This window comes from Taeniopygia guttata, chromosome 28 (assembly GCF_048771995.1).
Source record: "Taeniopygia guttata chromosome 28, bTaeGut7.mat, whole genome shotgun sequence".
NCBI lineage: Eukaryota > Metazoa > Chordata > Aves > Passeriformes > Estrildidae > Taeniopygia > Taeniopygia guttata.
The window spans coordinates 4,459,831-4,487,253 of record NC_133053.1 but is presented as its reverse complement, the minus strand read 5'-3'; the positions used below and the strand labels follow the sequence as shown (position 1 = coordinate 4,487,253).

At 54.4% G+C, this 27,423-nt stretch overlaps 1 protein-coding gene across 1 annotated transcript; it reads left to right on the top strand.

The window, feature by feature from the left end:
- On the top strand, positions 1 to 27,423 carry ONECUT3 (one cut homeobox 3). Its single transcript, XM_072919457.1, has 2 exons — positions 1 to 1,066; positions 22,583 to 27,423. The coding sequence occupies exons 1-2, from the start codon at positions 37 to 39 to the stop codon at positions 22,873 to 22,875; spliced, it is 1,323 nt and encodes a 440-aa protein (XP_072775558.1). The 5' UTR covers positions 1 to 36; the 3' UTR covers positions 22,876 to 27,423.

Sequence of the window (27,423 nt, the reverse complement as noted above, 5' to 3'; positions counted from 1 at the left end):
GAACGGGCGAGGCAGCGGCAGAGCCCGGCGGCCACCATGGAGCTGGCGATGGAGAACCTGGGCAGCCTGCACGGAGTCCCGCACTCGCAGCCCGCCGAGCTGCTGAGCCCCGCGCACGGGAGGCAGAGCTCGCACCGCAACCTGGTGCCGCACGGCCGGCCCGCCATGGTCTCGGGCATGGCCTCCATCCTGGAGGGGGGGGATTACCGCGGCGAGCACAGCCTGGGAGCCCCGCTGCACCCCGCCATGAGCATGTCCTGCGAGTCGCCCTCCGGCATGAGCCTGAGCAGCACCTACACCACGCTGACTCCCCTGCAGCACCTGCCGCCCATCTCCACCGTCTCGGAGAAGTTCCACCACCCGCACCACCACCACCACCACCACCACCCGCACCAGCGCTTGGCCGGCAACGTCAGCGGCAGCTTCACCCTCATGCGCGACGAGCGGAGCTTGGCCTCCATGGGCAACCTCTACAGCCACTACCCCAAGGACATGCCGGCCATGGGGCAGCCCTTGTCACCGCTGCCCAACGGGCTGGGCAGCCTCCACAACGCCCAGCAGCCGCTGGCCCCTTACGGCCCCGCCGGCCACTTGCCCAACGAGAAGATGCTCTCTCCCAACGGCTTCGACTCGCACGCCGCGATGCTGTCCCGGGGCGAGGAGCACCTGGCGCGGGGGTTGGCGGCGCCCAGCTCGGCCATGATGCCGCCGCTCAACGGGATGCACCCGCACGGTCACCCGCACGGCCAGCCCGGAGCTTCGCTGCTCGGCGAGCGGGAGCGCCCCGCGCCCGGCCCCGGCTCCCAGCCCGGTGGTTCCGGCCAGGTGGAGGAGATCAACACCAAGGAGGTGGCCCAGAGGATCACGGCCGAGCTGAAGAGGTACAGCATCCCGCAGGCCATCTTCGCGCAGAGGATCTTGTGCCGCTCCCAGGGGACCCTCTCGGACCTGCTGCGGAACCCCAAGCCCTGGAGTAAGCTCAAGTCCGGCCGGGAGACTTTCCGCAGGATGTGGAAATGGTTGCAGGAGCCGGAATTTCAGAGGATGTCGGCGCTCAGACTGGCAGGTAGGACGCGGCACGGCCCGTACCCCCGGCCGGGTGGGTCAAGGGGTGCTGCGAACGCGCGTGGGAACCCTCGGGGGTTCCGCGGTTGCCGTCGCGAACCGAGGCCGGGCCCGGCCGGTGTTACCGATCCCGTTTGTGACCTTAAGACCAAAGGGAAGGAATTTTTATTTAAGGTGAGTTATACCTAAGGCGGTCTCCCGCCTCTCCGGGCCTGCTGCTGCCCGTGAGGGATGCGGGATCGCGGCTGGACGGATCCGAGAGGTGCCCGTTCGCCGCCGCCCGTCCTCCTGCGCCGGGGATTTCCCTCTCGGTGCCGCCGAACCGGCAGAACCCGGGAAATCCTCCGTGGTGGAATCGGCCGCCGCCTCTCGGTCCCGGGGCCGCGCTCGGGGGAATCTCCGGGTCACCCCACCGGGGCTGCGGCACCGGGGCCGCGTTCCGCTCCCTCCCGGCACCGGAGGAACGAGCCCCGCCTGCCCCGTGTCTCAATCCCCGGCTGGGTCTCGGTTCCCCGCGGGCTCGGGCCGGGGCTGTGCCGGAGAAACGCGGCGATCCGTGCCGAGGGCGGGCGGGGGTCGCGGGGAAAGGGCCGGAGGGTGGGACAGAGGGACAGCGGCGAGCGGGGACGTGCCCGGTGCTCCCCGCCAGCCCCGGCACAGAGCCGCTCCCCCCTTGGAGCTCTCGGCTCCGCCGGGCCGAGCCGTGGCGGACAAAACACGCGGTAGTGATTTTTAATTTATTTTTTAAGAAATCCGAGCTCCCCGTGGGGACGGGCAAAGCCAGCGACGAGGACCCGCCGTTATTTATGGGGAAGAGCAGCGTTCATATGTATTTAGTGTAATTCAGTTGCTCTTTAATTAGGGCAGGGTAGTGGCATCTTTTAGTTCCAGTCGATGCCCTATTGAAAAGCAGTTAATAGAATGCAAATTGTTCCTGGCTTTACAAGGTTCTGGTAAATAAAGATTTAAACACTGCCGCGATCGGCCGTTTAATGCCCCCGTTGTTTGGGCTAATTGAGCAGCGGGCTTGGGCTTCTGCTTCGCCAGAATTGGAAATAATCATGAATCATTTAAAAATAATAATAGTAATAATAATTAAAAATAACCGTGATGGTGGTGATAAAAAGGCGGCCGCAGCTGGAGGAAGCTCAGGAGGAACCGTTCCTCTTCTCGGCCCGCCTCGAGAGGTCCTTGTCCCCGGCCTGTCCCTGTTGTCCCTGTCCCTGTCCCTGCTGTCACTTTTTGCTCCTCACGTCGCCGTGGGGGATTTATTCTCCCCAAAATTATTTTTCTTCCCCGGCGCCGTTTCCTCCGACTGCAGGGCCGCCATGTCCCCATTATTTACAGGAATTAACCCCCCAGATTTCCGGGGAACGGGGTGAAAACAGGAAAAATTCCACCAACCACCCGCCCAACCTCCCGTCCCGAGCCTGCCCTGCCGCGCCTCGCTCCCCACGCGGGTTCGGCCGCCCCACGCGGCTCCTGGAGGGGCTCGGCCGAGCCTCCCCCGGTCCCGCCGCTTTGTCCCGGCCCCGAGTCCCGCCGGTCCCGCTTTCGTTTCGCTCCTACCGCCGCCTCTCCCTCCCGGACCCGCTCCAGCCCCCCGGGCCCGGCCCGGCCCGAGGCCTCGCCGTGAGTCCGCTCGTTCCTCCCGCTGCCCCGGGCCCGGAGGGGTCCGGATTATTGCCACCTTCACCCCCGGCAAGCAGGGAAGGGACCTGGGTGGCGAGAGGAATTTTTCCTTCACGGTAAAAGGGAAAAAAAAAAATTAAAAAATGGTGTTCGACTTATGGCACTGATTCTGATCCTGCTCCTTCTTCTGTCCTGGCTCTATTCCTGTTTCTCTTTCTGCTCCTATTCCTCGTTCTGCTCCGGGTTCTATTCCTATTCCAATTCCCCTTCCTGGTCTTGGTGGTGGTTCTGGTCCCGGTCCTATTCTTACTCCTATTGTCTTTTTTTGTTCCTATTTTTGATCGTAGCCCTGGTCCCGGTCCGGGGCCGCAGGAGTCCATCTGATGGATTAGTCCGAGTCAGTGAGTCGCGGATCGATGACCACGCCGTGTCCCTAGAATGGCACCCGCCGCTTTTCTCCTCTTTCCACCCCAGTTCCCCCCGTCCCTCCGCAGATGAACCATTAATTATTCAACTGGGAGATGAGGGGGCCGCGGGCTCCCTCCGGCCCCTCTCGCCCCACGGGGCTCCGCAGAAGAGGAGGGGTCCCACGGAGAAACATCTGGCCAGCAGCTGGCGGTGCCCAGCCCGTCCCCCCGGGCCCACTCCAGATTCATCTCCACCAACTTCGTGACCGCCCCACGAGGCCTGAGAGGGCCCGTGGGTGACGCGCAGCTCCCACGGTGGCACTTTTGGGGTCCCTACACGGGTGTGACCCCCACCCGCTGAACCCCCGCGTGTCCCGGGGGTGGAAAAGGCACCCGAGGGGTGCGGGGGGCGGTGGGAGCGTTCCCATCTTCCATCCCCGCGTGTCCGTGGGCGCAGGGGGTGCCTCCCCACCCTGCGTGTCCCTCGCGTGGCTGTGGGTGCGCTTCTAGTGGGAACCCCCCGCCCGCCACGGATTTATTCCGACACTCGGGACCAGGAAATCCTCTCGTGATTTTTTCCCGGGAGGGTGACAACGCCGTCGTGTCCCCTTCGTGGCCCGGCGCTCCCCGCTCGCCGCCCTCCTTCACCCCAGCTCCAAGGGGCTCTCGGGGATCCCTCGTGCCGTGGATTTCCCGGCTGTGCGTGGAATTCACCCCGCGCGTGGGGCCCGGGCACCCTCAGAGCTGGGCAGTTCCTGCTGCTTCTACGTTCGCTTCTCCTTTTCCCTCTCCAACCTTTCGTTTTATTTTTCCATTAACACTTCCACCCCTCACCCCCCAGCCCCGTTTTTTCGTTCTCCATTTTAATGATTTTTTGTTTAAATTGTTTTCGTTCATTTTGTTTGGTTCTTTCTTTCTTTCTTTCTTTCTTTCTTTCTTTCTTTCTTTCTTTCTTTCTTTCTTTCTTTCTTTCTTTCTTTCTTTCTTTCTCTCTTTCTCTCTTTCTCTCTTTCTCTCTTTCTCTCTTTCTCTCTTTCTCTCTTTCTCTCTTTCTCTCTTTCTCTCTTTCTCTCTTTCTCTCTTTCTCTCTTTCTCTCTTTCTCTCTTTCTCTCTCTCTCTCTCTCTCTCTCTCTCTCTCTCTCTCTTTCTCTCTTTCTCTCTTTCTCTCTTTCTCTCTTTCCTTCTTTCCTTCCTTCTTTCTTTCCTTCTTTCCTTCTCCTTTCCATTATTTTCCATTCTTTTCCTCCCTTTTCCTTTCTTTTTTAATTTCTCCCTCTCCTCCTATGAATCCTGTTTCCCAAGTGTCGTTTTTCAACACAAACCCCAAAATCACCCCGGAACCGTGAGCACGACCGCAGGGCTGGCTCAAGGCAAATGCCCGAGAGCTTTGACAATACCAATAATTAATATCACTAATTAATACCGCGAATTAATACACAGACGTGATAGAAAAAAAGGACAAGATGGCGCTGAATAAGACCTTTGGAAATATATATTTTATTTTATTTTTTTTCACGAGTTTTGTTTTAATTTCAGCCTCTTTCAAACGACTTTGGCCCAAGGACGGCTCCTCCCGGTCCCGGCCCGGTTCTGGCCCGGGAGAGCGGCAGAAAATCGCGGACGGTTTCGTTGCTTTCGATCCGCGCGTGGCCGCAGGCGACGGGAAAAAGGCGCAGCAGCCGCGGGGAGCTTTGGAGGACCGGGAGAAAATTGTTTTTATCGCCATAAAATGGGCAAAAACGAGATTTTGGGGGTCCCGGCTCGCAGCGGTTCCTCCCGGCCCGGGAGAGCTGCCCGCGCAGGGAGTCGGAGAAAGATTCGGGAAAGGAGGCAAAGCTTTGTCCCGGTTGGGAAACAAAACCCAACAAACCAAACCTTAAAAAGAGTGGTTGGTTTTTTTTTTTTTGTTTTGGTTTCGGTTATATATATATATATTTTAAACTTGAATTTCTTAATTTTTTCCTTAAATTACTATTTGATTTTTCTATTTTTTTTTCTCGTAAATATAGTTGGAACGAGATGAGCTTTAAGGTGCCTTCTTAAGCAACCCGTTTTAGGATTCTGTGAATTAGAAGCGACTTTCTCCGCCTCTGCGGAGCCGCCCGCACGGAGCGGCCACCGCCGGCGGCCCCGCTCCGCTCCTCTCGGTGCGACTGTCCCGCAGCTCCCGGTGTCCCTCCCTGCCTGAACCCCGCAGCTCCGGGTGTCCCTCCCTGCCTGAACCCCGTGTCCCGCAGCTCCCGGTGTCCTTCAATCCCTGAACCCCGTGTCCCGCAGCTCCCGGTGTCCCTCATTGCCTGAACCCCGCAGCTCCGGGTGTCCCTCCCTGCCTGAACCCCGTGTCCCGCAGCTCCCGGTGTCCCTCCCTGCCTGAACCCCGCAGCTCCCGGTGTCCCTCCCTGCCTGAACCCCGTGTCCCGCAACTCCCGGTGTCCCTCAATCCCTGAACCCCGTGTCCTGCCGCTCCTGGTGTCCCTCATTTCCTGAACCCCGCAACTCCCGGTGTCCCTCCCTGCCTGAACCCCGTGTCCTGACGCTCCCGGTGTCCCTCATTGCCTGAACCCCGTGTCCCGCAGCTCCCGGTGTCCCTCAGTGCCTGAACCCCGCAACTCCCGGTGTCCCTCAATCCCTGAACCCCGTGTCCCGGTGTCCCTCAATCCCTGAACCCCGTGTCCCGCAGGTCCTGATGTCCCTCCCTGCCTGAACCCCGTGTCCCGCAGCTCCCGGTGTCCCTCACTGCCTGAACCCCGCAACTCCCGGTGTCCCTCCCTGCCTGAACCCCGTGTCCCGCATCCCTCCTTGCCTGAACCCCGTGTCCCGCAGCTCCTGGTGTCCTTCTCTGCCTGAACCCCGCAGCTCCCGGTGTCCCTCAATCCCTGAACCCCGCAGCTCCCGGTGTCCCTCCCTGCCTGAACCCCGTGTCCCGCAACTCCCGGTGTCCCTCACTGCCTGAACCCCGCAGCTCCCGGTGTCCCTCAATCCCTGAACCCCGTGTCCCGCATCTCCCGGTGTCCCTCCCTGCCCGAACCCCATGTCCCGCCTGACCCCGCATCTCCCCGCACCCTCCGCTCCGCCGCCGCCGCCTTATCAGCTCAGCGGTGCCGCCCCGCTCCGCCCGCGGCTGTTTTTCTGTTTGCTCCCAATCTGCGCCTCAGAAGGGCCCAATAAACCTCCCGCAGGTTAAACATTAAATGGGGTTCCTCGCCCCCACCCCGCAGGAAACACCCGCCCTTCCCCTCGGGGTGCCCGCGGGGTTCTGCTCCCCCAAACGCCGCTCCCCAAATCCCCCCCGGGCTCTGCACATCCCCCCAACCCCCGGGGCCACTCCTCGGCCTTTTCTCGCCGCCTCCTTTTAATTCGGCTTTAATTTCGGGTGTTTTTTGTCGGGTTTATCTTTTTCTGGGTGTACAACACGGGGGTGATAATTTTTTTCCTTGTCCTGTCAATCGCCACTGAAACCATAAGGGAGAGATAACAGAGAAGAGAAAACTCTCGGAGTGACCTTTGAATCAATTTGAAAAACCTCATTTAACTGATAAGTCTTGAAAGGCCCAGAACTAATTTGAAAATACATCTATTAAAATCTCATTGCCGCTGCCTGGGAGCTGCTGGGAAGGGTGTGCGAGGCGACTTCCCGGGGTCGGGGGAGCCGGGAGAGCAGGTTTAACCCTGCTCAACAAAGACATTGCAGAGCTGACTGCAAAATGATGGGGCTTAGACCAGGAGAAAAATAAGAATATTAAAAGAAAATGGCTTTTTCTCTCCCAGCTGGTGGGGAAAGGGGAGATTTACAGCATTTTCCTGCCATAACCAGGCACGGAGTCTGGGATCTCAGACAGAATATTGGATTTTTTTTTTTTTTTTTTTTTTCCCTTCACAAAACAAATCCAATATTTTCTCATTCTGCTCAGAGGCAGCTGCAGGGCCAGGGAGGCTGTGGCTCTGGGGGGGCAGCGGTGCCCCACCGAGGGGCTGAGTTTGATGCCCTGCTGCCAAAAAAGCAGAGCGAGGAGAGGGATGGTGAAGGCCTGGGTTGTCCTCCTTGCCCCAGGCATCACCTGGTGGAAAGGAAATAAAAACCCAGAATATAAATATAAATATAAATATAAATATAAATATAAATATAAATAGAAATAGAAATAGAAATAGAAATAGAAATATAAATAGAAATATAAATATAAATATAAATACAAATACAAATATAAATATAAATATAAATATACAGAAACCTCCTGGCACAGGGGGCTCCTGGTGTGAGGCTCTCCTGGGCTTGGAGCAGGGTGGCCATGGCTGAAACAGGGACAGAAAAACAGATTTAAAATGAAATAAAGTCCATCAGAACCTGGTTTGGAAGAACCGAGCCTTGGGTGGGAAATCCAACTGTCCTCCTGGCCCAGACCGTGGGTGTGATTTGAGACACTTGGGTGTGATTTGGGCACTGTTGGGTGTGATTTGGGACACTGCTGGGTGTGATTTGGGACGGTGTTGGGTGTGATTTGGCCAGGATGAGTCCCACCCACCCAGGACGTGTCCCACCAACCCCGGTTGTGTCCCATCAATCCAGAACATGTCCCACCAACCCAGGAGTGTCCCACCAACCCAAGAGTGTCCCACCAACCCAGAACGTGTCCCACCAACCCAGGAGTGTCCCATCAGCCCAGGACATGTCCCACCAACCCGGGAGTGTCCCACCAACCCAGGAGTGTCCCACCAACCCATGAGTGTCCCACCAACCCAGAACATGTCCCACCAACCCAGAACGTGTCCCACCAACCCAGAACGTGTCCCACCAACCCAGGAGTGTCCCACCAACCCAGGAGTGTCCCACCAACCCAGAACATATCCCACCAACCCAGAACATGTCCCACCCACCCAGGAGTGTCCCACCAACCCAGGAGTGTCCCACCAACCCAGGTTGTGTCCCACCCACCCAGGACATGTCCCACCAACCCAGGAGTGTCCCAAATATTAAAACTGAGAGCATGGGCAGGATTTCAAGAATGACCCTAATAAGTTAGCAAAATTTTATACATATATATATGTATGTATGTATGTGAGTGAGTGTGTGTGTGTATTTATATTTGCTAGGTTATTTTTATACATATATATATGTATATATAAATTTGCTAAGTTTTTTTAAAAAATTTGCTAAGTTATTAGGGTCATTCTTGAAATATATATGATGGAATATATACATATTCCATGAAAGATCTGCATCAATGCTCTAAGCATTGAAACCGGTGGTTTCTGCAGTGCGTGGAGAGGAGGTTCAGAAGTGATTTAAAAGCCATTCCACGGGGTTTAAGGTGTTTTATGTCTGGAGGAGTTGGGTTGAAGACGTTTCTCAGGTGCTGAGGTCAATGCTTTGCCCACATGGGGGGATGCAGAGATGCTGGGCTGAGACGGGCAACCAAACCAAACCAAACCAAACCAAAAAAAAAACCCAACAAAAAACCAACAAAAAACCCAGAAAAAAACCCCCAAAATCGCGACAAAAACAAAAACTAAAAATAACCCAAAAAAGAAAGGAAAAATAATAAAAAAAAGAGCAAATTGCAGCTTTTTCTGCTGCTGTGCCAAGCTCAGGGCTCAGCAGGGAGCTGCAGGTGTCCCAGCAGCTGGAGGGGAGAAGAAGTTCCTCCTGCTGCAGGAATGAATCCAGAGAGCCACAAGAAATATTTGGGCCTGTGGGGTTGGGTGCTCTGAGGGGGCTCAGCCCTGAGGGCACCACTGGGAACCCAAAATGTCAGGTTTGGCTGTCAGGGACCCTACAAAACCCCTAAATGTGCCAACAGTGGGGGAAACACCTCGGGCCACAGTGGTGGTGTCCCCAAGGAGTGCTCAGGGCAGGGAATGGGGAAGGGAATGGGGCAGGGAATGGGGGAAGGAATGGGACAGGGAATGGGGGAAGGAATGGGGCAGGGAATGGGGGAAGGAATGGGGCAGGGAATGGGGCAGGGAATGGGGAAGGGAATGGGACAGGGAGTAAGGGAAGGGAATGGGAAAGAGAATAGGGACAGGGAATGGAGCAGGGAATGGGGACAAGGAATATTGCAGGGAATAGGGACAGGGACTGGGACAGGGAGTAGGGACAGGGAATGGGGCAGGGAATGGGGCAGGGAATGGGGCAGCTCCTGCGGGATGGATCCCCCTTCCCGCAGCCCTCCCCCCAAAGCTGCCCGCGAGCTCCCGCCGGTCACGTCGCCATCAAAGCGATGTGCCAGCAATATCCAACACGCAGTTAAAGCCACTCGTGGGAGTTTCAATAAAATCGATCGGGCAGGATCAATGGGCTGCGCTGGCCCCATCCCCACACGGAATGGGGCGGGGGAGCCAGGAAAAACACCCAGGGCTGCGAAATGGGGGCGGTGGGAGCGGGGAGCTGATTACAAATCCATCCCATCCTCGCCGTGATTAATTGCTGCGTTACCAGAAGGAACAGCGCGGGGTGGGGGTCATTTTTAAAGGTAGCGTTGAGGAGGGAGTTTCTCTGCTGCCTTTGGAGGGGAGGAGGCAGGAGCCCTTTTCCCGTGGGTTTCCCTCCGGGCAGGATGGGGCCGGGACCGGGATCGCGGTTTGGGATTTGGGAAGAGCCCCAAAATGAACCCCATCCCCATCCAGCTGGGATCAATGGGGTCCCAGTGCTGGCTCAGCTCCCAGCCAGGGCATCGCTTCACGCACCACGAGGGTGCGGGTTCCGGCTGCCCCCCACCCTAAAACACCCCCGAGCATCCCCTTCACCCCACAGCGGGACTCTGAACGGGCTCAGCGCTCAGGGGGCTCGGTCCTGCCCTGCCCTCCAAATTAAAACATCATCCATCCTTCCAGCGGCAGCGCATAATCCCGGGCAGATCAGCGCAATTACTGCGGGAAATGCCTGGGGAGCGGAGCTAATAACGCCGGCCCGCTGGATTAACAGTCACTGGCTTAGCGCCGCCGTGCCACCGCGGCCCGGGGACATCCCGGGGACACCCCGGGGACACCCCGGGGGACAGCGGGGTCCGGAGGGGCGCGGGGTGCCGGCTGTGGGGCTGGGTGGGGTCACTGCCCCATCACTGCCCATCACTGCCCCATCACTGCCCTATTACTGCCCCATCACTGCCCAACACTGCCCCACTTCTGCTCCCCACATATGGGGCAGTAATGGGGCAGTGATGGGGCAGTAATGGGGCAGTAATGGGGCAGTAATGGGGCAGTGATGGGGCAGTGATGGGGCAGTGATGGGGCAGTGATGGGGCATTAATGGGGCAGCGATGGGGCAGTGATGGGGCAGTAATGGGGCAGTGATGGGGCAGTGATGGGGCAGTGATGGGGCAGCGATGGGGCAGTGATGGGCAGTGATGGGGCAGTGATGGGGCACTGATGGGGCACTGATGGGGCACTGATGGGCAGTAATGGGGCAGTGATGGGGCAGGGATGGGGCAGTAATGGGGCAGTGATGGGGCAGTAATGGGGCAGTGATGGGCAGTGATGGGGCAGTGATGGGGCAGTGATGGGGCATTAATAGGGCAGTAATGGGGCAGTAATGGGGCACCAAGGGGGAACACGGAGTTTCCCTGCCCCGCGCCTGGCCGGGCAGTTCCATTCCCGCAGCAGGTTGACCATTCCGTCCCCCCCCCCGGGGGCGCGAATGGACCGCTCCATCCCGTGTGTGCGGAGCGGCCGGACGGGCCCATGGCGCTGAGGGAGGGGGGGAGCGGGTTGTACCACTGCGCCCTCCCCGGGAGGGGGAACGCGGGCGGCCGCGGGGGGGCGCCAGAGCGGCGGGGACGGCCCCGAGCGGCTGCGGAGCGAACCATTGCCGGCGGCGGGGGGGGCCGGCCCGGACCCCTCCTCACCCTCAGGGGCAGAGCGGGACGGGCCTGAGGGGCCCCGCCAGCAGCACATGGGGCTCTGTGCCTGCTTTGGGTTAGAAGGGACATCAAAGCCACCCAGTGCCACCCCTGCCATGGCAGGGACACCTTCAGATTGCTCCAAGCCCTGTCCAGCCTGGCCTTGGGCACTGCCAGGGATCCAGGGTGGGCACCCTGTGCCAGGGCCTGCCCACCCTGCCAGGGAACAATTCCTGCCCAATCTCCCATCCAGCCCTGCCCTCTGGCAGTGGGAGCCATTCCCTGTGTCCTGTCCCTCCAGGCCTTGTCCCCAGTCCCTTTCCAGCTCTCCTGGAGCCCCTTCAGGCCCTGCCAGGGGCTCTGAGCTCTCCCTGGAGCTTCTCCTCTCCAGGGGAGCACCCCCAGCTCTCCCAGCCTGGCTCCAGAGCAGAGGGGCTCCAGCCCTTGCAGCATCTCCGTGGCTGCTCTGGCCTGGCTCCAGCAGCTCCACGTCCTCCTGTGCTGTTCCCCAGGCTGGGGCAGCTCTGCAGGTGGGGTCTCACCTGAGTGGGGCAGAGGGGCAGAATCCCCCCTGCCCTGCTGCCCACGCTGGGGCTCAGCCCAGCCCAAGGGGGTTCTGGGCTCAGTGCCCATGGCCGGGGCAGGCTGAGCCTCTCACCCACCAGCACCCCAACCCTTCCCCCAGGGCTGATTTCCTCGTGTCCATCTCCCACTCCGTGCTCAGGGCTGGGCCTGCCCCCCTGGAGTGGGGTCTCACCCCTTGAGGGGCTCCAGGCTGGATCTCCCTCCTGCCATGCGCCTGGAGCAGTGATGGCCTGTGCACATCATCCTGCCCACCTGGAGACACAAACCCTGGGCAAGCCCCACCCTGAGGATTACAGACTGTCTCTGCACCCGGGGAGGAAACCCAGCAGCAAGGGACCTTCCCACCTCACACCCCATAAATGCACCCGGGACCAGATTTAATCAGACATGCAGGAAACTCTTGGGGTTTTTCCCTCCACTGCTTTTTCTCTGTCTCCAGCTGTTGGAATCTGTGCTATTGATGATTCCGAGATTGTAGAAAGTCTCTGTCTTTCAGCCCCATTGCCAAGGAAGCCATAATTGGTCTGTGCTGTTCCAAGGTTGTTTATTCTGTTTATCTCTAACACGTTCTGCTGCCCTGCCGCAGCTCTGTCCTGCAGGGCAGCGTGTGGGGCTCTGCCCTCAGTGGGATGTTACAAACATTAAATACCACAAACTACCTGTGCTGGATTTACAATAACGTGCCAATATCTGTCACCTACGTTGGACAGTGTGTCCCCAGCCTGAACCAACAGAAAAATGCCAACACCACAGTGAAACATGGAGGGCATGAAGAAGGAGAAAAAGGACAAGGCACACCCAATTTCCTCCATCTTGTCCCCTTTGGACCCCTCATCTAGAATCCTAAAATTTTACTTTTGCACCCGTGCCACACTTAATTATTACTTATAACAAACACTCCCAGCACATGTTTGTGGCTGATGATGGCTCTGGGCCCTCTCTGGACACCAGCCCTGCTGGCAGCAGCTCAGGGCTCTGATGAAGGATGTGCCATTGCCACTGAACTTGCTGGTTGTGCCTGCCCAGGGTTCCAGGAGCAGCTGGTGGGAATCCCAAAGGCAGATCCTCGCTGCTCCTCTCCTGTGTGAAGGACAGAGTGGAATGCCCAGGACCCTCAGCCACAAATGTTTCTCTTTCACACAGTTTGCATTATTCTGAAATTCAGAGTATGTGGACCAAATGCTGATATGTAGATCTGTGAATCCCCTGTGTTTAATTAACACATTAATTTATTAATTTACAATTTATTGGCTTATTCTATAAATATTATCTGGAACAACTCAAGCTGCAGGAGTGGTCCTTCAGAAGTAAACTTGGAAGTGGATCCTTCAGCTGGCAGAGCACATCCTGCAGCATAGCAACACCATCAGCCTGAATGAAAACCCACGGGCTAAAAATTCAATATCACAGGGATGCCCCCCAGACTCCCATCACAGGCTTATTGTCCAGCATTGCTTCCTTCTCACAGAATGGAAAAATCCTGGAAAATCCTGAGCTGGAAGGGATCATCAATCCAAATTCTGCACTGACACCCCAACAATCAGTCCCACCCTGAGCATCCCTGGGAGTGCTGTCCTGGCAGCCTCGGGGCTGGGACCATTCCCTGGGATCCTGGGCAGTGCCAGCACCCTCGGGGGGAAGAACTGACCCAACAGCAGCCCCGACCCAAACCAACCCCCAAAATCCCCTTTTCCCCCCAGAATCTGTAGCCGGGGCTCTTGCACCGACTGAGCACAAGCGAGTCCCGCCTGCTCCAAGGAAAACTCATCGCAGGGGATGGAGCTTTTCCAGCCGCATCCCTCCGGGCTCTGCCGCGGACTCCGGCACTTCATTAGCACCAATTTGCTCTCGTCTGGCTAAGTGGTGCTGACTGAGAGCAGCACCGGGGAGATCCGAGCAGCCGCCGGCGCTCCGGGGCTCCTGCCCGGCCCTTCTCGGCACAGCGGCTGCTCCAGCCCCTCTTCTCCAGCTCCCCACGGCACAACAAAAACAGCTGATCCTGCTCCAAAAAAAGGCCTGGAAAGGGAGGGAATAGGATGTGGGAATCCAGGACTTCCCTCTGGCTGCCCTGGCAGGGTTCAGGAACCCCCCTGGACAGAGCCCCCAGAGACACTGTCTGTGATCTCTGTCCATGCAAAAGAGTTTTCAATCTTACAGGATGAATTACCAGCTTTGAGTGTTTGATAAGAGTAATAATTAAGTGTGGCACAGGTGAAAAAGTAAAATTTTAGCTTTCTAGATTAGGGGTTCAGAGGGGACAAGATGGAGGAAATTGGGTGTGCCTTGTCCTTTCCTCCTTCTTCATGCCCTCCATGTTTCACTGTGGTGTTGGCATTTTTCTGTTGGTTCAGGCTGGGGACACACTGTCCAACGTAGGTGACAGATATTGGCACGTTATTGTAAATCCAGCACAGGTAGTTTGTGGTATTTAATGTTTGTACCATCCCACTGAGGGCAGAGCCCCACACGCTGCCCTGCAGGACAGAGCTGCGGCAGGGCAGCAGAACATGTTAGAGATAAACAGAATAAACAACCTTGAAACCAGCACAGACGAATTATGGCTTCTCTTTGGCAGCGGGGCTGAAAGACAGAGACTTTCTACAATCTGGGAATCACCAATACCCACAGATTCCGACATAGGACAAATGTGGGAAGAGACTTCCCGGCAGAGCTGATCCCGGTTCCTCTGGGTGTGGGGAGAGCAGAGAGGGGCACCAGGTCTGCCTTCACAAAGGTGTCTGGAAAAGCAATTGGGAAATGAAACCTGTGCAGAGAGGAAATGCTTTTAACAGCAAACTCACCCTTTTAAGTCATGTGAAACTGTTTTGGTGTCCCTGAGGGGGTTTGTGGCCAGAACAGCTCACCAGGAGAGGACAAGGACAAAGCCAGGGTGGTTGTGGAGGGATGGAGCAGAGCTGCAGCAGCCACAGCTCCTTTGTATCACTCCAGCTGCCCTCAAACCACACCAACTCCTCTGCTTCAGTGCTGGGAAAGCTGAAAATGCCACCCATGGAAGAGCAGGCCAAGCTTGAGACGTGCAGGAGAGGAAATGAGCTGTTCCTGGGGGCTCTTCTGCGTGTTGGGGCAGTTCTGATGAGCCCAAATAGGGACCCCCATCTCGGGAAGGACCCTTGTCACCTCAGTGGGGGATTCCCTTTGCAGCCCCTTCCATCCATGGCAGCTCCTGGGGCTGTGGGGGATGTGTGGGGTGGTGGGTGTGAGCGGCTGCCAGAGCCAGATTTGTTGCATTATTTCTAGATCAAAATAGAAGAGTCAAAGAATATAATCATCTTAACATCCTTGATCCATTAGCACATGCACAGAACATTAATTTCCTAACTTCGTAGGCAACTTTCACTTGCAAACTCTCCAACCAAAAATTCACCACCTGTCATCGTTTTAAAACCTAAAGATCACCTGTTAGGGTGGATAACAAATTTCTAACCTCTAAGAAGAGTACATATAGAAAAATATATAGTGCAAAATGAATGCCATATCCTGCTCAGCTGGATCGGAGCTGCTCCCTGGGCTGAGGCACCGAAACCTCGGTGTGAGGAGAGAAAGGAAGAGCAGGGAAGGGCAGGAGGGGAGGGAAATGCAGGGAAGGGCAGGAGGGAAAAGAAATGCAGGGAAGTGCAGGAGGGAAAAGAAATGCAGGGAAATGCAGGAGGGAAGGGAAATTCAAGGAAGTGAAGGAGGGAAGGGAAATTCAAGCAGCAGCGCTTTGTCTCCTCTCATCTCATCTCATCTCACCTCATCTCATCTCATCTCCTCATTCACAGTGCTCAGAGGAAGATTTAATTTGCTGGGCTGGGGAAGCGGCTCCCCTGCAGCACTGGCTGCATACCAATGACCAGGGGCTCTCCTCGTCCTCCCAGGGACACTGCCAGGGAAGCCTGGCCACACCAGGGGACACGTAGCATCCCTGGCCACACCAGGGGACACGTGGCACGGGGACACGTGTGGGGCTGGCAGCTCCTGCCCAGCAGGGTTGGGATGCTCTGCAGCTCCTGACCGCATCTCTCAGACTCTGAGTGGCCTCTGGTGTCTTTTTTTTTTTGTGGGACCGCGGCATCCAAAATTCCCCACAAGTTTTGGAGGCCAGGAGGTGATTTTTGAATCGTGTGCAGCTGAAGGCTGGGGGATCCCAGGAGTGGGCACTGCAGGGCAGGCTCTGCAGCTCATTCCATGGTTGGCACTGTGAGAAATGATACTCACTTCTGAAAAATTCAACAGGTTTATTAAAACCTTATCAAAAATACAGCAGAAGACTGAATAGAGAAAATATTACAGCACCAGGAGCAGAGGATTTTCCCACCATGTGCTCACCCACACAATGGAGGTTTTGCCTTTTAACCCTTTGGCCCCTCCCAAAGTTCTGTCCATCAGCTCCTCCTTCTCTGTCCAGTGCTGGAGATCACTGCTTTAAAGCTGCCATAGTAATGAGCTGACCCTCCCAAATATCCCAAACCCAGGGCACCCTGATAACAACACAAGGGGGGTAAAACACAATTATAAATCTATAAAACTTCCCTTAACACATATACAGGATATTTGCCTTTTAATGGTGAGAGTCACACATTACTTATCTAACCCACCACCACATCCCCTGTGCCCATCTGTCTGTCTGTGTTTAAAACCAAATGGGGTTTCAAGGAAAAAAATAATGGAAAAAGAAAGTTGAGGTTTGTTTTTTGAGCACTTTTTCTTTGTTCTGTACTGCCGCCTGTCCTGTCAGCATTGTGTTCTCCCAGCTGGAGAAGAGCTGAATTTCTGCTGGACACCTCTATTTGTGACAAATCTCCTTTTTCTTGCAGTGCAAAGAGAAGTCAAACCAAGTTCTCAGAGTTGCCCCAGCACCTGGGCAGCCCTGTGAACCAAAGCAATTTTTGGTTTGGAGATAAAGCTCCCTGATCTCTGCTCCAGCTTAGGGGGACCAGTCACCACGAGGTTCATTCATGAGATTCATTCTGGGCTCATCTCAGAGCTGAAGCTCCCAAAACCTTCCAGAGCAGCCAGTCCCCTTCTCTGGGAAAGGGAGTGACATCACAGAGCCACAGAATTGTCTGGAATTGTCTGGAAAAGTCCTCTTAGATCAAGTCCAACCCCCAGCCCAGCAGCACTGCCATGTTCCCTGCTAAAACACGGCCCCAGGTGCCACATCCACACTTCTCTGGAATACTTCCAGGAATGGTGACTCCACCATTCCTTTCCCATGAAGAAATTTTCCCTGATATCCAATCTAAACCTCCCCTGGTGAAACTGGAGGTCATTTCCTTCTGTCATTGGTTACTTGGGAGAAGAGACCGAGCCCCAACCTGGGTCCAACCTCCTTTCAGATCCCTCTGCCGCTTCAAGGAGAGGGAAAACTGAGGTTGGGTGGGTTTTGAAGGCACAGAGAGAAGCCAGCTTTGCTCAGGGCCGTTTCCCACCCAGTGCCCAGCAGTGGAATCAGCCTGTTGGATTCCAGGCTCCTTTTCTGACCCAGAGATGCAACTGAGGGCAACTGAGAGGTGTTTTAAAAACTTTTATTCCATTTTCAGTGTCATAAGAAGGGTGACACAATACAGATGTTATAATTCACACCATCACAATCAGAAGCTAATTATTTCCTAATTACAATATACTCTAAGTCTTCTTTGACCTATCAGCTTTTTGCCACACCATGCTGTAGATACCTTAAAGCCAATCAACTAAAATTACCCCTTGTGGGTCCTACTACAATGCATCTTTCATAGTTCTGTTTCTCTAAAGTATCTAGGTTTTTTTGCAAGGCCACCTTTTGAAATGTTGTAGTTCCATTTCTCTCTCAACAATGTCTGTCCTGTTCCATGACGTTTCTAAGTCAGCATTTCTTATCTCAAGGTTTGCATACAGGTGCACACTGTGTGAGCCTCCTGTCAGCTTTGAGAATTTTCTATAAATCCATTTCCCACATCAGCCCACCCCATCTTTGCACTGGGGAAACCTGTCCCCACCTGGCCAACCACATCCAGGTTCCCCTTCTCCATCCCTTCCTCTACCTCCCTCTGAGCCCATAAATGCTCCTCAGTCCTCTTCCATCCCTGGGAGATGATTTGACAAGGAGAAAAAGTGAGAAACTGGAGGGTTTTGTGTAGAATTTTCCCCCCCTAACCTTGCTTACAGCCACCGTGCTGGCTCTGAAAGCCCCTGGCTGTCTTTTGTGATTTCAACAAATCACCAGCACTTAAGCAAAGTGGGCAGAAAATTACAGGTTGTATTGCAAGTGAATGGAGAGGGAAGAGCACGCTGGGGCCGAAAAGCAGAGGTTTGCTGGTATAATAGAGAAAGCAGGGTCTGACAGGCTGTGGAAGCCTGCAAAGCCATCAGGTATTAGTTAAATGCTTGGCGGGGTTCATGCTGCGAGGCATAATCGCAGTTCCTGAGCAGCAGCCATTTGATTGTCTCCATTATGTCCCCTCTGAAATGATTTGGGAGATGTTTTGCTCAGAGCTGTCAAGGTTAAGTCAAGGAAAAGGCGCTGCCTCTGCCATGAGGCTCCTGGGAGGCAGAAACCCCGGGCAGAAAGGTGGGTGACTCTGCTTTTTGGAGCTCTCTCCTCCTGCTTTCCCTGCTCCAGGTTCCTCCTTGTCTTTGCTCACTGTGGTTTTTCTACAGCCAGCTCGGAGCTGCCTTGGGGATGGATTGTTTGGGTTCTGTGCCTGGATGTGGAGGGATCTGTGCCACCACCAACCCCGTCCCACTGCGTCTGCCATCCCCCTTGTCACTTCTGGCCTCCTTGGTTGGGTTTGGAGGGCGTGAAATGAGCTGGGGAGGGTTTGACAGAGGAGAAAACCCCCACTGGGGGTGAGGCCAACCCGTTAGTGGCCAACAGAGCCATGGGGGGCTGGAATATCCTGAGCTGGAAGGGACCCACAGGGATCATCAGCTCAGCCCCTGAGCAGCACAGACACCCCAGTGTTATAAATGAAAATTTGTCCAGCCAAATTAATATGAAAAATTAAAATATTTATTTTGCAATCCAATTCTATCTAGCCAGCCACAAGGAAAGAACAGAGCTGAGCCCGGGGTTGGCACCAGAAGTCAGCCTCAGCAGAGGTTTTCCTCCATGCCCACACCTCCATCCTGGCACAAGCGGTTTTTATAGGGAAAATTCCACCTGAGGCCAAGATTTTGGCAGTCAGTCTTTTCTTCCATTCAGAGTCTATATGTTAATAAGATTTTCCTTTTTGGTGATGAGGGAGAACAATTCAGTGTCCGGAGTTTGTTGAATCCCTTGGTGAAATTTATGGGAATTCGGGAACGCTGTATTCACATGGATCTGCCCAAGGATTTCCATGATTTCCATCTCGGGTTGTTCGTGAACGATCAGCACTGGGGTTTCTGTATCTCCCCAGATATGTCCCATCTCCTGGGGAGCTGTACCTTCTTACTTGTAAATCAGTTTCTAATATATACAAGGTCTTGCCTGCAAGGATGGGGGGGAGTCCTAAGACTAACGTATATACTCTAACAAATATTCAATATCACATATATCATATTAGAAATGGCATAAATTATATCTACCACACATAACACCAACACCCCTACCCTGAGCAGCCCTGAGAGCGCTGTCCAAATGCTCCTGCAGCTCTGGCAGCCTCGGGGTTGGGGTGGTTGGTCCTGGTGCTGCCAGGAGGAGCAGGAGAAGCAGCAATAAACAAACCCTGGCCTGTGGGGACACATGCACAGGCAGAAATGTCCCCATGAAATGTCCCCATCCCCTCAGCCAACTCCAGAGAGTTGGGAAAGATATGATGGAGAAACATTAACCCAAGGTTGGGCTGTTTGGTTGTTAGAACTTGGGGGGAAAAGGGATTTTGGCGCACAAAACCAACACCCAACCCACGGCTGATATGGGAGGGAGGCAGAGCCGTGCCCCTGGCTGCCCCTCAGCTCTGGCTGCTGCGGGGACATGGGGACAGCCACGGCCAGCCTGCCTGGGAAAGCAGCGCCCAGGGGACGGGGAATGGGAAAAAGATCCTCCGCTGAGGGGTTGATGGCTGCCGTAAATAGATCTGAGCAGCGTGGCCATCGATCGCTGCTGTGCGGAGCTGTAATTAGATTGAGCTGGGGGAGAGGGCTGTGGGGCTGCGTCAGCAGAAAGGGAAATTAATAAATAAACAAACCAGCACAGGAAATGTGGGATGAGGCCACAGGCCAAAAATAACCCAAAATAGCAGGGGTGAGGAGCGGGATGTCACCTGTGCCTGGATAATGGCACTGGATCTGCTGCAGGAGCCCAGTTTTACCCTCATGGGTTGTGTTTGCCTCAGAGCTCAGGGTTATTAATGGGAGACTGGGTTGTAAAAATCACTGCTAAAAAAGGAATGGGAGGTTGGCAAGCTGAAAGGCTGGGCCCTGGGCTGGATGTCCAGCACACTGGTGGGAGTGGGTGCCAGCAGAAAGGAGAGCAAGGATTGCCAGGGTGGCCGCTGGGTCACATCTCCCAGCCACATGGGAGACATTCCCAGGCACATCCTGCAGGGCAAAAGCCCCGTGGTGGAGTGTGAGGAGCCCACCCTGGACACAGGAGGAGCTGAGCATGCCGGGGTGCTACGAGGGATTGGGGAGGGTGGGCTCGGGGCACAAGTGTGGGGGAGATTTTCTGTTTGTTTTAGGGTTTGGGGGCATGTTTGGAGTGGGTTCCTTTTTTTAAATTCATGCCTGGGGGGAAAAAAGTCAAATTTTCTATAAAGGCTTTTTTTTTTTTGTTCTTTTTGCAAGCATCTGATGGTCATAGGGTAGGTTTCCACATTCTCTGCTGGCTGTTTGAGTAAGGTTCCCCTGGGACAGGGTCCCCTGGCGTCACTCAGAGTGTCCCTTTGTCCCTAAGGATGGTGGTGTGCAGCCAACCCTGCCTAGGGGGGAGAAGGGGAGGGGAAGACTCTCCACTGGTGTCACCAGGGCTGGCTGGTTTGGACTGAGAGTGGTTGGTGGTGTCCAGCTCGGTGCCTCCCATCCCCTGCCCAGTGGGAGCAGAGCTGATGGCTGCCAGCACGGCGTGGGGACAGGGCCAGCACTGATCCCAGCAGCTGGGACACAGAGCTCAGCCTGCTGCACAACTGGGTCCTTCAGTGAGCTCCAGACACCCCCAGCTCTGGGTGGAAGGGGTGGATCTCATCCTTCTCTCCAAGTTCGACACGATGTGAAGAGGGATTGTAGTGGAGGCGGCTGAGAAACAGGAGCAGGAGGATATTGCTTATTTTCCAGTGAGAAAGAAATTATTCCAAACACCCATCCACTACTCCTGAGCTAAACACTGCCTTCCCTGTGGCTGTGGAGGTGTTTAGACAGCAGGGAGGGGTTTAGCCCAAGGGGAATACCCTAACCCTAACCCTAAACCTCACCCTAACCATAACCCTAACCCAAACCTAACCCTAAATCTAACCCTAATCTTAAACCTAACCCTAATCCTAGCCCTAACCCTAACCTAACCCCTAACCCTGACCCTAACCATAACCAAAACCATAACCCTAAACCAAACCAAACCCTAACTCTAACCCTAACCTTAAACCTAAACCTAATCCTAACCCTAACCCTAATCTAACATTAACACTAACCCTAACTCTAACCCTAACCCTAACCCTAACCCTAACCCTAACCCTAACCTTAACCCTAACCCAAATCCTCACCCTAACCCTAACCCTAACCCTAACCCAAACCTTAACCCTAACCCTAAATCCTAACCCTAACCCTAACCCTAACCCTAACCCTAACCCTAACCCTAACCTGTCCCATGCCCCTGCAGCATTTTGGCCTCTGGAACTCTGTGCTTGGAGCTTGGAACTTGCTTTGAGCCCTCCAGGCCAAAGAGGTTCCTGCAAGTGCCTGAGAGAAGCAAGCTGAGATCTACCACCCAGACAGCAAACATCTCCAGGGACCCTGCAAAATCCTTCAGAAGATCTGAACCCAGAAAGCCCAAAGGCTGAAAACTGCTGCTGCCCCGGGGAGAAGTGAGATTTCCTCTGGGAAATCAGCCCACACTTTGCTCTCTCTTTGCTGAGCTTCCCAGGAGGAAATGCTTTGTCCCCAGCCCTGTAGGGTCAGGTCTATGCCCTGCCTTGTCTGTGCATCTCAGGTTCCTGCAGTTCCATGTCTGGATGAGTCCCTGAGCACTCAGATCAAACCCTGACAGCTTCAGGGTCAGCCCTGCTTTGAGCAGGGACTGGATCAGCCACCTCCACCATTTTACTGTTTTCTAGGAAAATATCATAGCAAAGCCCCCCTTGTCCCATCTCTTCCACCAACAGCGTGCTTGATATCCCCACAATTAAAATGCATATATTTATTTATTTTACTCACTTCCCTCTCTGCCCTCTTGCAGCGTGCTGGGGTCAGGGGGGCTTTCCTGGCTTCCCCACAGGACAGCCCCTCTGTGCTGACCTTTGCCTCCAGCCAAACCTGTGGGGAAGGCTTTTAATTCAGTGCTGACAAATGTGCCAGAGGATCCGGTAGCAAAGGCACACAGGGGAGACAGAATTTCCTGGAGCCTCCAGTGACTCAGGCAGGAAAACCCTTCCCAGAGCAGGTGGATCCATGATTGGTCCTTCCAAGATGATCCTGTGGGATTAAGGCTGCAGAGTGACCTTTCCATAATGTCCCTGGTTCTGCCCTGCATTTCCAGGCTGGCAGCTGGATGTGGTGGCCAGAAGCCACCTGAGTCCTCCAGGGCCATCCACAGGGGTGATGAGGAGGCGAGTGAGGCCGAAGGATAACCCCCTGAATTTAGGGATGAATCCCAATAGCCAGTCTCTGGGAACAGAGCAGTCCAGGCCTTTCCTCAGTCCCAGGGTCAGCTGGAGATGCTGAGACTTTTCCTGGGCTTCCCCCAGGCTTTTGTCACCCTGTTGTCACAAGAGGCCATTGTCCCTTCTCAGGAGGCACGGGGACGAAGAGGAGGGAGTGGTGGGACACGAGCCAGCGAGTTTCCTGGTGGGAAGAGCCTGGATTTTGGGAGGCAGCCAGGCAAGCTGCAAGCAGGCCAGGGTGGGGAACCCCAAATTAACATCCCTGTTCTCTGTTTTGAACACCTCCAGCTTGCAAACGCAAGGAGCAGGAGCAGCAGAAGGACCGGAGCCTGCAGCCCAAGAAGCAGCGCCTGGTCTTCACGGACCTGCAGCGCCGCACCCTGATCGCCATCTTCAAGGAGAACAAGCGCCCGTCCAAGGAGATGCAGATGACCATCTCCCAGCAGCTGGGCCTGGAGCTCAACACCGTCAGCAACTTCTTCATGAACGCCCGCCGGCGGTGCATGAACCGCTGGCAGGAGGAGCCGGGAGCCAACCCTGGGGTCCCCTCGTCGTCTACAAGCACTTTCTCCAAAGCATGATGTCCCCCAGCCCTCCCTGCCCCTTCCTGGATGTCCCCCTCGTGACAAAGCCAACCCCAGACTCACACGCACGGCCTGACCGGGGTGGGTGCTTTTGGGGTGGGTTTGTTCGCCTCCCAAACCCTCAGCTGGGTGGCACCCATGGACGTGGGCCTCGGGCCACCTCCTGCTGCCACCTCCTGCTGCCACCTCCTGCTGCCAGCTCGTGGCACAGGGACAGGGTTTGTGACCAGAGGAAACCCGTGGGTGGGGTGGGATGGAGGGATCCCTTTGGAAGGAAGCATCCCTGGTCCTTGGGGAGCACAGAGCCCCGTCTCCCCCTGCCCGTGAAGGTTTTTGGGTAAAGGGGCCTGTGCTGACCTCTCGACCAGCCTTGATCTCTGTCACAGCCATCCTTGTGGCTCCCACAGGGAGGGGGTAGAGGTGGGGGTGACACAAGAAGTGGTGTCACAGGCCAGGCTCTGGCACAGCCCCACTGCACCAGGGCCAGACCTGCCGTGGTTCAGAGGGGACTGAGCAGGGGAAGTGTTCCCGGCATGCCTGGAGGGCTCCCAGGCTCCTGCCAGGTCTCATTGCTGGAGGTTTTCCCTGCTCAGGGTCAGTGCAGACCCTCTGTGCCATCGCCACATGGCACTTCTGTCCCTTGAGGGTTTTGGGAACCTGGCTGAGGACATCCCTGTACCCCCCATTTCCTCTATGGGCATCCTCCTCTGATCCCCCCAGACACCCCCAGCAGCACCCACACCCCAGGCCCCTCACAGCCCCCCACCCACGAGAGCACCCCGCTCCCAGATCCCTCCCAGAGAAGCTCCATGGTGAAGGAGTCCCCTCCTGCCTCCACGGACCCGAGCACCCCCACCCTGAGGGGACCCCACTGCTCCGCGCCGCCTGGCGCCCCAGCAAGTCAAAGAAGCACATTTTAGCTACAGAAATCGGGTATTTAAAAATAACAATTGTTGGAAAGGAGACGGGAGGAGAGACTCGGAGCGAAGGATCTGTTCTTTCCTGGTGACTGGCTCCACCTTTCACCTCTGGATTTCTGGCTCACTTTTCGGCTGAGGAATGGACACAGACAAAGTACATTTGTTGGCTTTGCCTCTCGCCCCATCCACCCCTCGACACACTCTTGCCCCCTCCCATCCCTCCTCTTCATCTCTGTTACCAAAGAAATTACAAAACCAAAAACGCAACGACGACGACGACAACCAAAAAAAAATTTCCCTCCTGGGAACCGACGTCGGTGCACGGTGGGAAAAGAAAAATCCGAGGGATCTGGTGGTGAGATCCAGCCCTGGGTGTGAGAAGGGGGAAAGCTCCCCAGTGAGATTGAAAGGGAAAAAAACCAACCCCCCTCCAAAAAAAAAGGGAATAACAACAGAAACCACAACCAAACAAGCTCAACAAAGACCGGCAACTTACCAAAAAGACGCCAGAATTTTTTTTTTTTTTTTTTGTGCCAATTAACAACCTGCCTTAAATGCGAATTTCTGGAGCAATGGTACTTAGCTTCAAAGGGATCGTTTCCTCCTGAGCTCTCGATGGTGACTTGTGCCATATAAAAAAGCAATCACGAGGCCAAACCTTTACAATCAGCCCTTTTCCAGCCCCTCGGGGGCTCCTCGGGAGGAGCAGGAGGTGCCGCTGGGGACAGGGAAGGGCTGGGAGAGGCTTGGGGATGAAGAGGGAGGCAAGGTCCCCTTCTTCCCCCCACCAGTTGGGGAAAAAAAAAAAAATCCTCCAAAACCAACCATCAACCAAAAAAAAAAAAGGGACACTCTTGAATTTATGCGGGTAAAAAGTACCATCTGTGTTCTATGGTTTCTTCGATTCACTTTACTTTGAGAGTGATCAGTTGTGTCACAGGAAGGCACCTTGTTGAAAAGAAGGAAAACAAAGAAAAAAGAAAAGGGTATGTGTTCACCAAAAAAAAAAACAAAACAAACCAAAACCAAAAAATAAAGCACTCCCCCCCCAAAAAAAAAAAAAAAGAGAAAAGAAAGGACAAAAGAATGAAGAGAGAAAGAAAGAAAGAAGCCCTGCACACGAAGCCCTGAGCGGGCAGGGTCAGAGGACGTCTTGAACCAAAGAGCTCCTGGGGTAGGTGGGCGGTGGAGGGGCTGGGGGTGTCAGATGGACACGGTCACACCAAACTGACCGAGGCATTGCTGGACAGAGGGCGGGAGAGAGGGGTGGAGAGCGGGAAGGGGCCGGTGCCGCAGCGTGTTTTGCCAACCAGAACCCAAAACCTAATGGGAATCTCATCCCCCCCAGGACCCCGTTCCCCGCCACTGATTTTTTTCCCCTAATGTTGTTTCTTCGTCTTGTCGTGACGTGGTGATGATGGTGGTGGATTCCTGAACCCCATCGAGTAGTATTCAAGGGCTGCAAAGCCAGGAAGGGGGCCTTGGTTTGGGAAGTGAAAAACGCAACAGGAAAAAAAGGAAAAAAAAAAATTTAAAAAAAGGGAAAAAAAGGAAAAGAAAGAAAAAGAAAAAAAAAAAAGAAAAGAAAAAAAAAAGAGTAAATGCCACAGGCCCTCAAGGATGCAAAGACATTTCTAGTGAGAACCCGAGACTAAAGGCTACCTCACTTGAGTTTTCAATTTTTGTGATTTGAAAATCACGTCTGATACCAAAGATTTTGTTGCCTTGTCTGGTCTGTGCTGGAAACACCACTTTCCCTGCTCCCCGTGGCCTGGCTGGCTGAAAGAGCCCCTGGCCACCCCCAGCCCCAGCCCCAGCCCTGTCCAGCCCCAGAGAGCGAGGGAGGAGGCGAGCGAGCGGCTCCGGGATGGCAGCGTGGTAGATGAGTGCCTTTTTCTTGTACCAAAGGTGTGTGGCCATTTCTTTGCTCCTCTGCTTTGATCCTGAAGATTCAGTGTGACCTCAGCTCTCGGCAGGGACAGATTCCCAAGGCTCTCGAAGTCTCTGGGTGTTGGGATGAAGGAAAGAAAACCCAACCCTTGTCCCAGTTGAAGACAAAACATCCCCTTGGCTGAAGGAAAGGTGCTGGTTCCCCAGCATGTCCCCTCCTCTCAGATGTCCCTTTGTCCCCCAACCTGGTCCCCAGGGTTGCTCTGTGCAGCCCCTCTTGCCCCAGGAGCACAGACCTGGTGCGCAGGGACGCTGCTCCCAGGGAAAATCTTTGCTCCATGTCCTTCTCCAGCCTCAGTGCTGGACCCTGCAGAAGCCCACGAAGTGACAAAGATGAGCTTTTTCATGAGGTGACAAAGCTGAGTTTCCTCACGAGGTGACAAAGTTGGGTTTCCTCACAGGGTGTCCTTGCTTCACTCAGCTCAGATCTGAACTTCGGTTCCCACTTTTGGTAGCACAGTTTGTGGCATTTCTGTTTGGAAAGGTGAAGGCAGGAGCAGTGGGAAACCTCAGCCTGAGGTTTCTCCAAACTCTTCCCTTAGGGAAGGGTTGGAGCAGTGAATCCTTCCAGCAGGAGCTGTTTTTAAGTCCCCAGAGGGGTGTTTTTGGCTCACTGGGGAAGTCCTGTGCAGCCAGGTCTGCTCCATTCTGCCCTTGGTTTCAGCAGAAGGCAGAGGAAGACCTGCCAGAGCTCTCCAGCAATCTCCAGTTTGGGGAAACTTTGGTTGAATTGTACCTGCCTGGGTCAGGCTCCAGCCAAGGCAACTCCTTTGAGTTGGACCAAACTTGCCCAGGGCCAACCCTGGTGTGATCCTTGGGGTTGCCCTGTGCAGGACCAGGAGCTGGACTTGGTGATCTTTGGGGAGGTCCCTTCCAATCCAAGTTATTCCAGGATTCCAACGGCCCTGGTGGGAGCAAACCCATCCTGCTGGGCAGCCTGAGAGGGCCCTGTCACCTCCCTGTCACCTCCCTGTCACCTCCCTGTCCCCACTGTCCACCTCCACACTATTGCCTTGGCCAGGGCTTGCCCGCCCTCCTGGCCACGCCACCCCCTTGTCCCCAGTCCCCACCTGGCTTGTGATACCAAAGACGTTCTCTATGCAGGAGAAAGCCTTCATTGCCACCCAGCACAGACCTTACAAGCCTTTGACAATGTTCTCTGAAATACCTCAAAATATTTAATGTATAGTTTATGTGATAAAAAAAAAAAAAATTACTTAGCTAGTTTTTGGAATTTGTGACTTGAAGCTTTATACTGTTAAATTATAATTTTGCAGAAGACGGCATGTTCTTATTTCTTTGATGCGTTCAATGGGAGACATATTGAATGTTAAGGAAATGAAAGCTGGATAGTTTCACGATTTAAAAAAAAAGAGAGAGAAAGAGAGAGAGAAAGAGAGAGAGAAAGATTAAAAAAAAAGGACCCTTGGAGTTTACAGATTTCATATTTAAACAAGTCCTTTTAAAAAAAAAAAGAAAAAAAAAAGAAAAACTAATAATGATGACGATACCTTTGCGTTCAGATGTGTTACTTTTCTCTGAGTCATGTCGTATGAGAGTATTTATTATATGTGTTCTGTGTTCAAATGTAATTTAAAGAAGACAAAAAAAAAGAAAAAAAAAAGACAAAATGAGAATTTGATTTATGCATGAAAAAAATATACTCTTTCTTGAA

What these genes read in the sequence shown, in the direction of transcription:
- ONECUT3 (XM_072919457.1), top strand. Translation starts at nt 37, where the DNA reads ATGGAGCTGGCGATGGAGAACCTGGGCAGCCTGCACGGAGTCCCGCAC. An exon ending in GTCGGCGCTCAGACTGGCAG is followed by an intron (nt 1,067 to 22,582) that starts GTAGGACGCGGC and finishes GAACACCTCCAG; the next exon opens with CTTGCAAACGCAAGGAGCAG.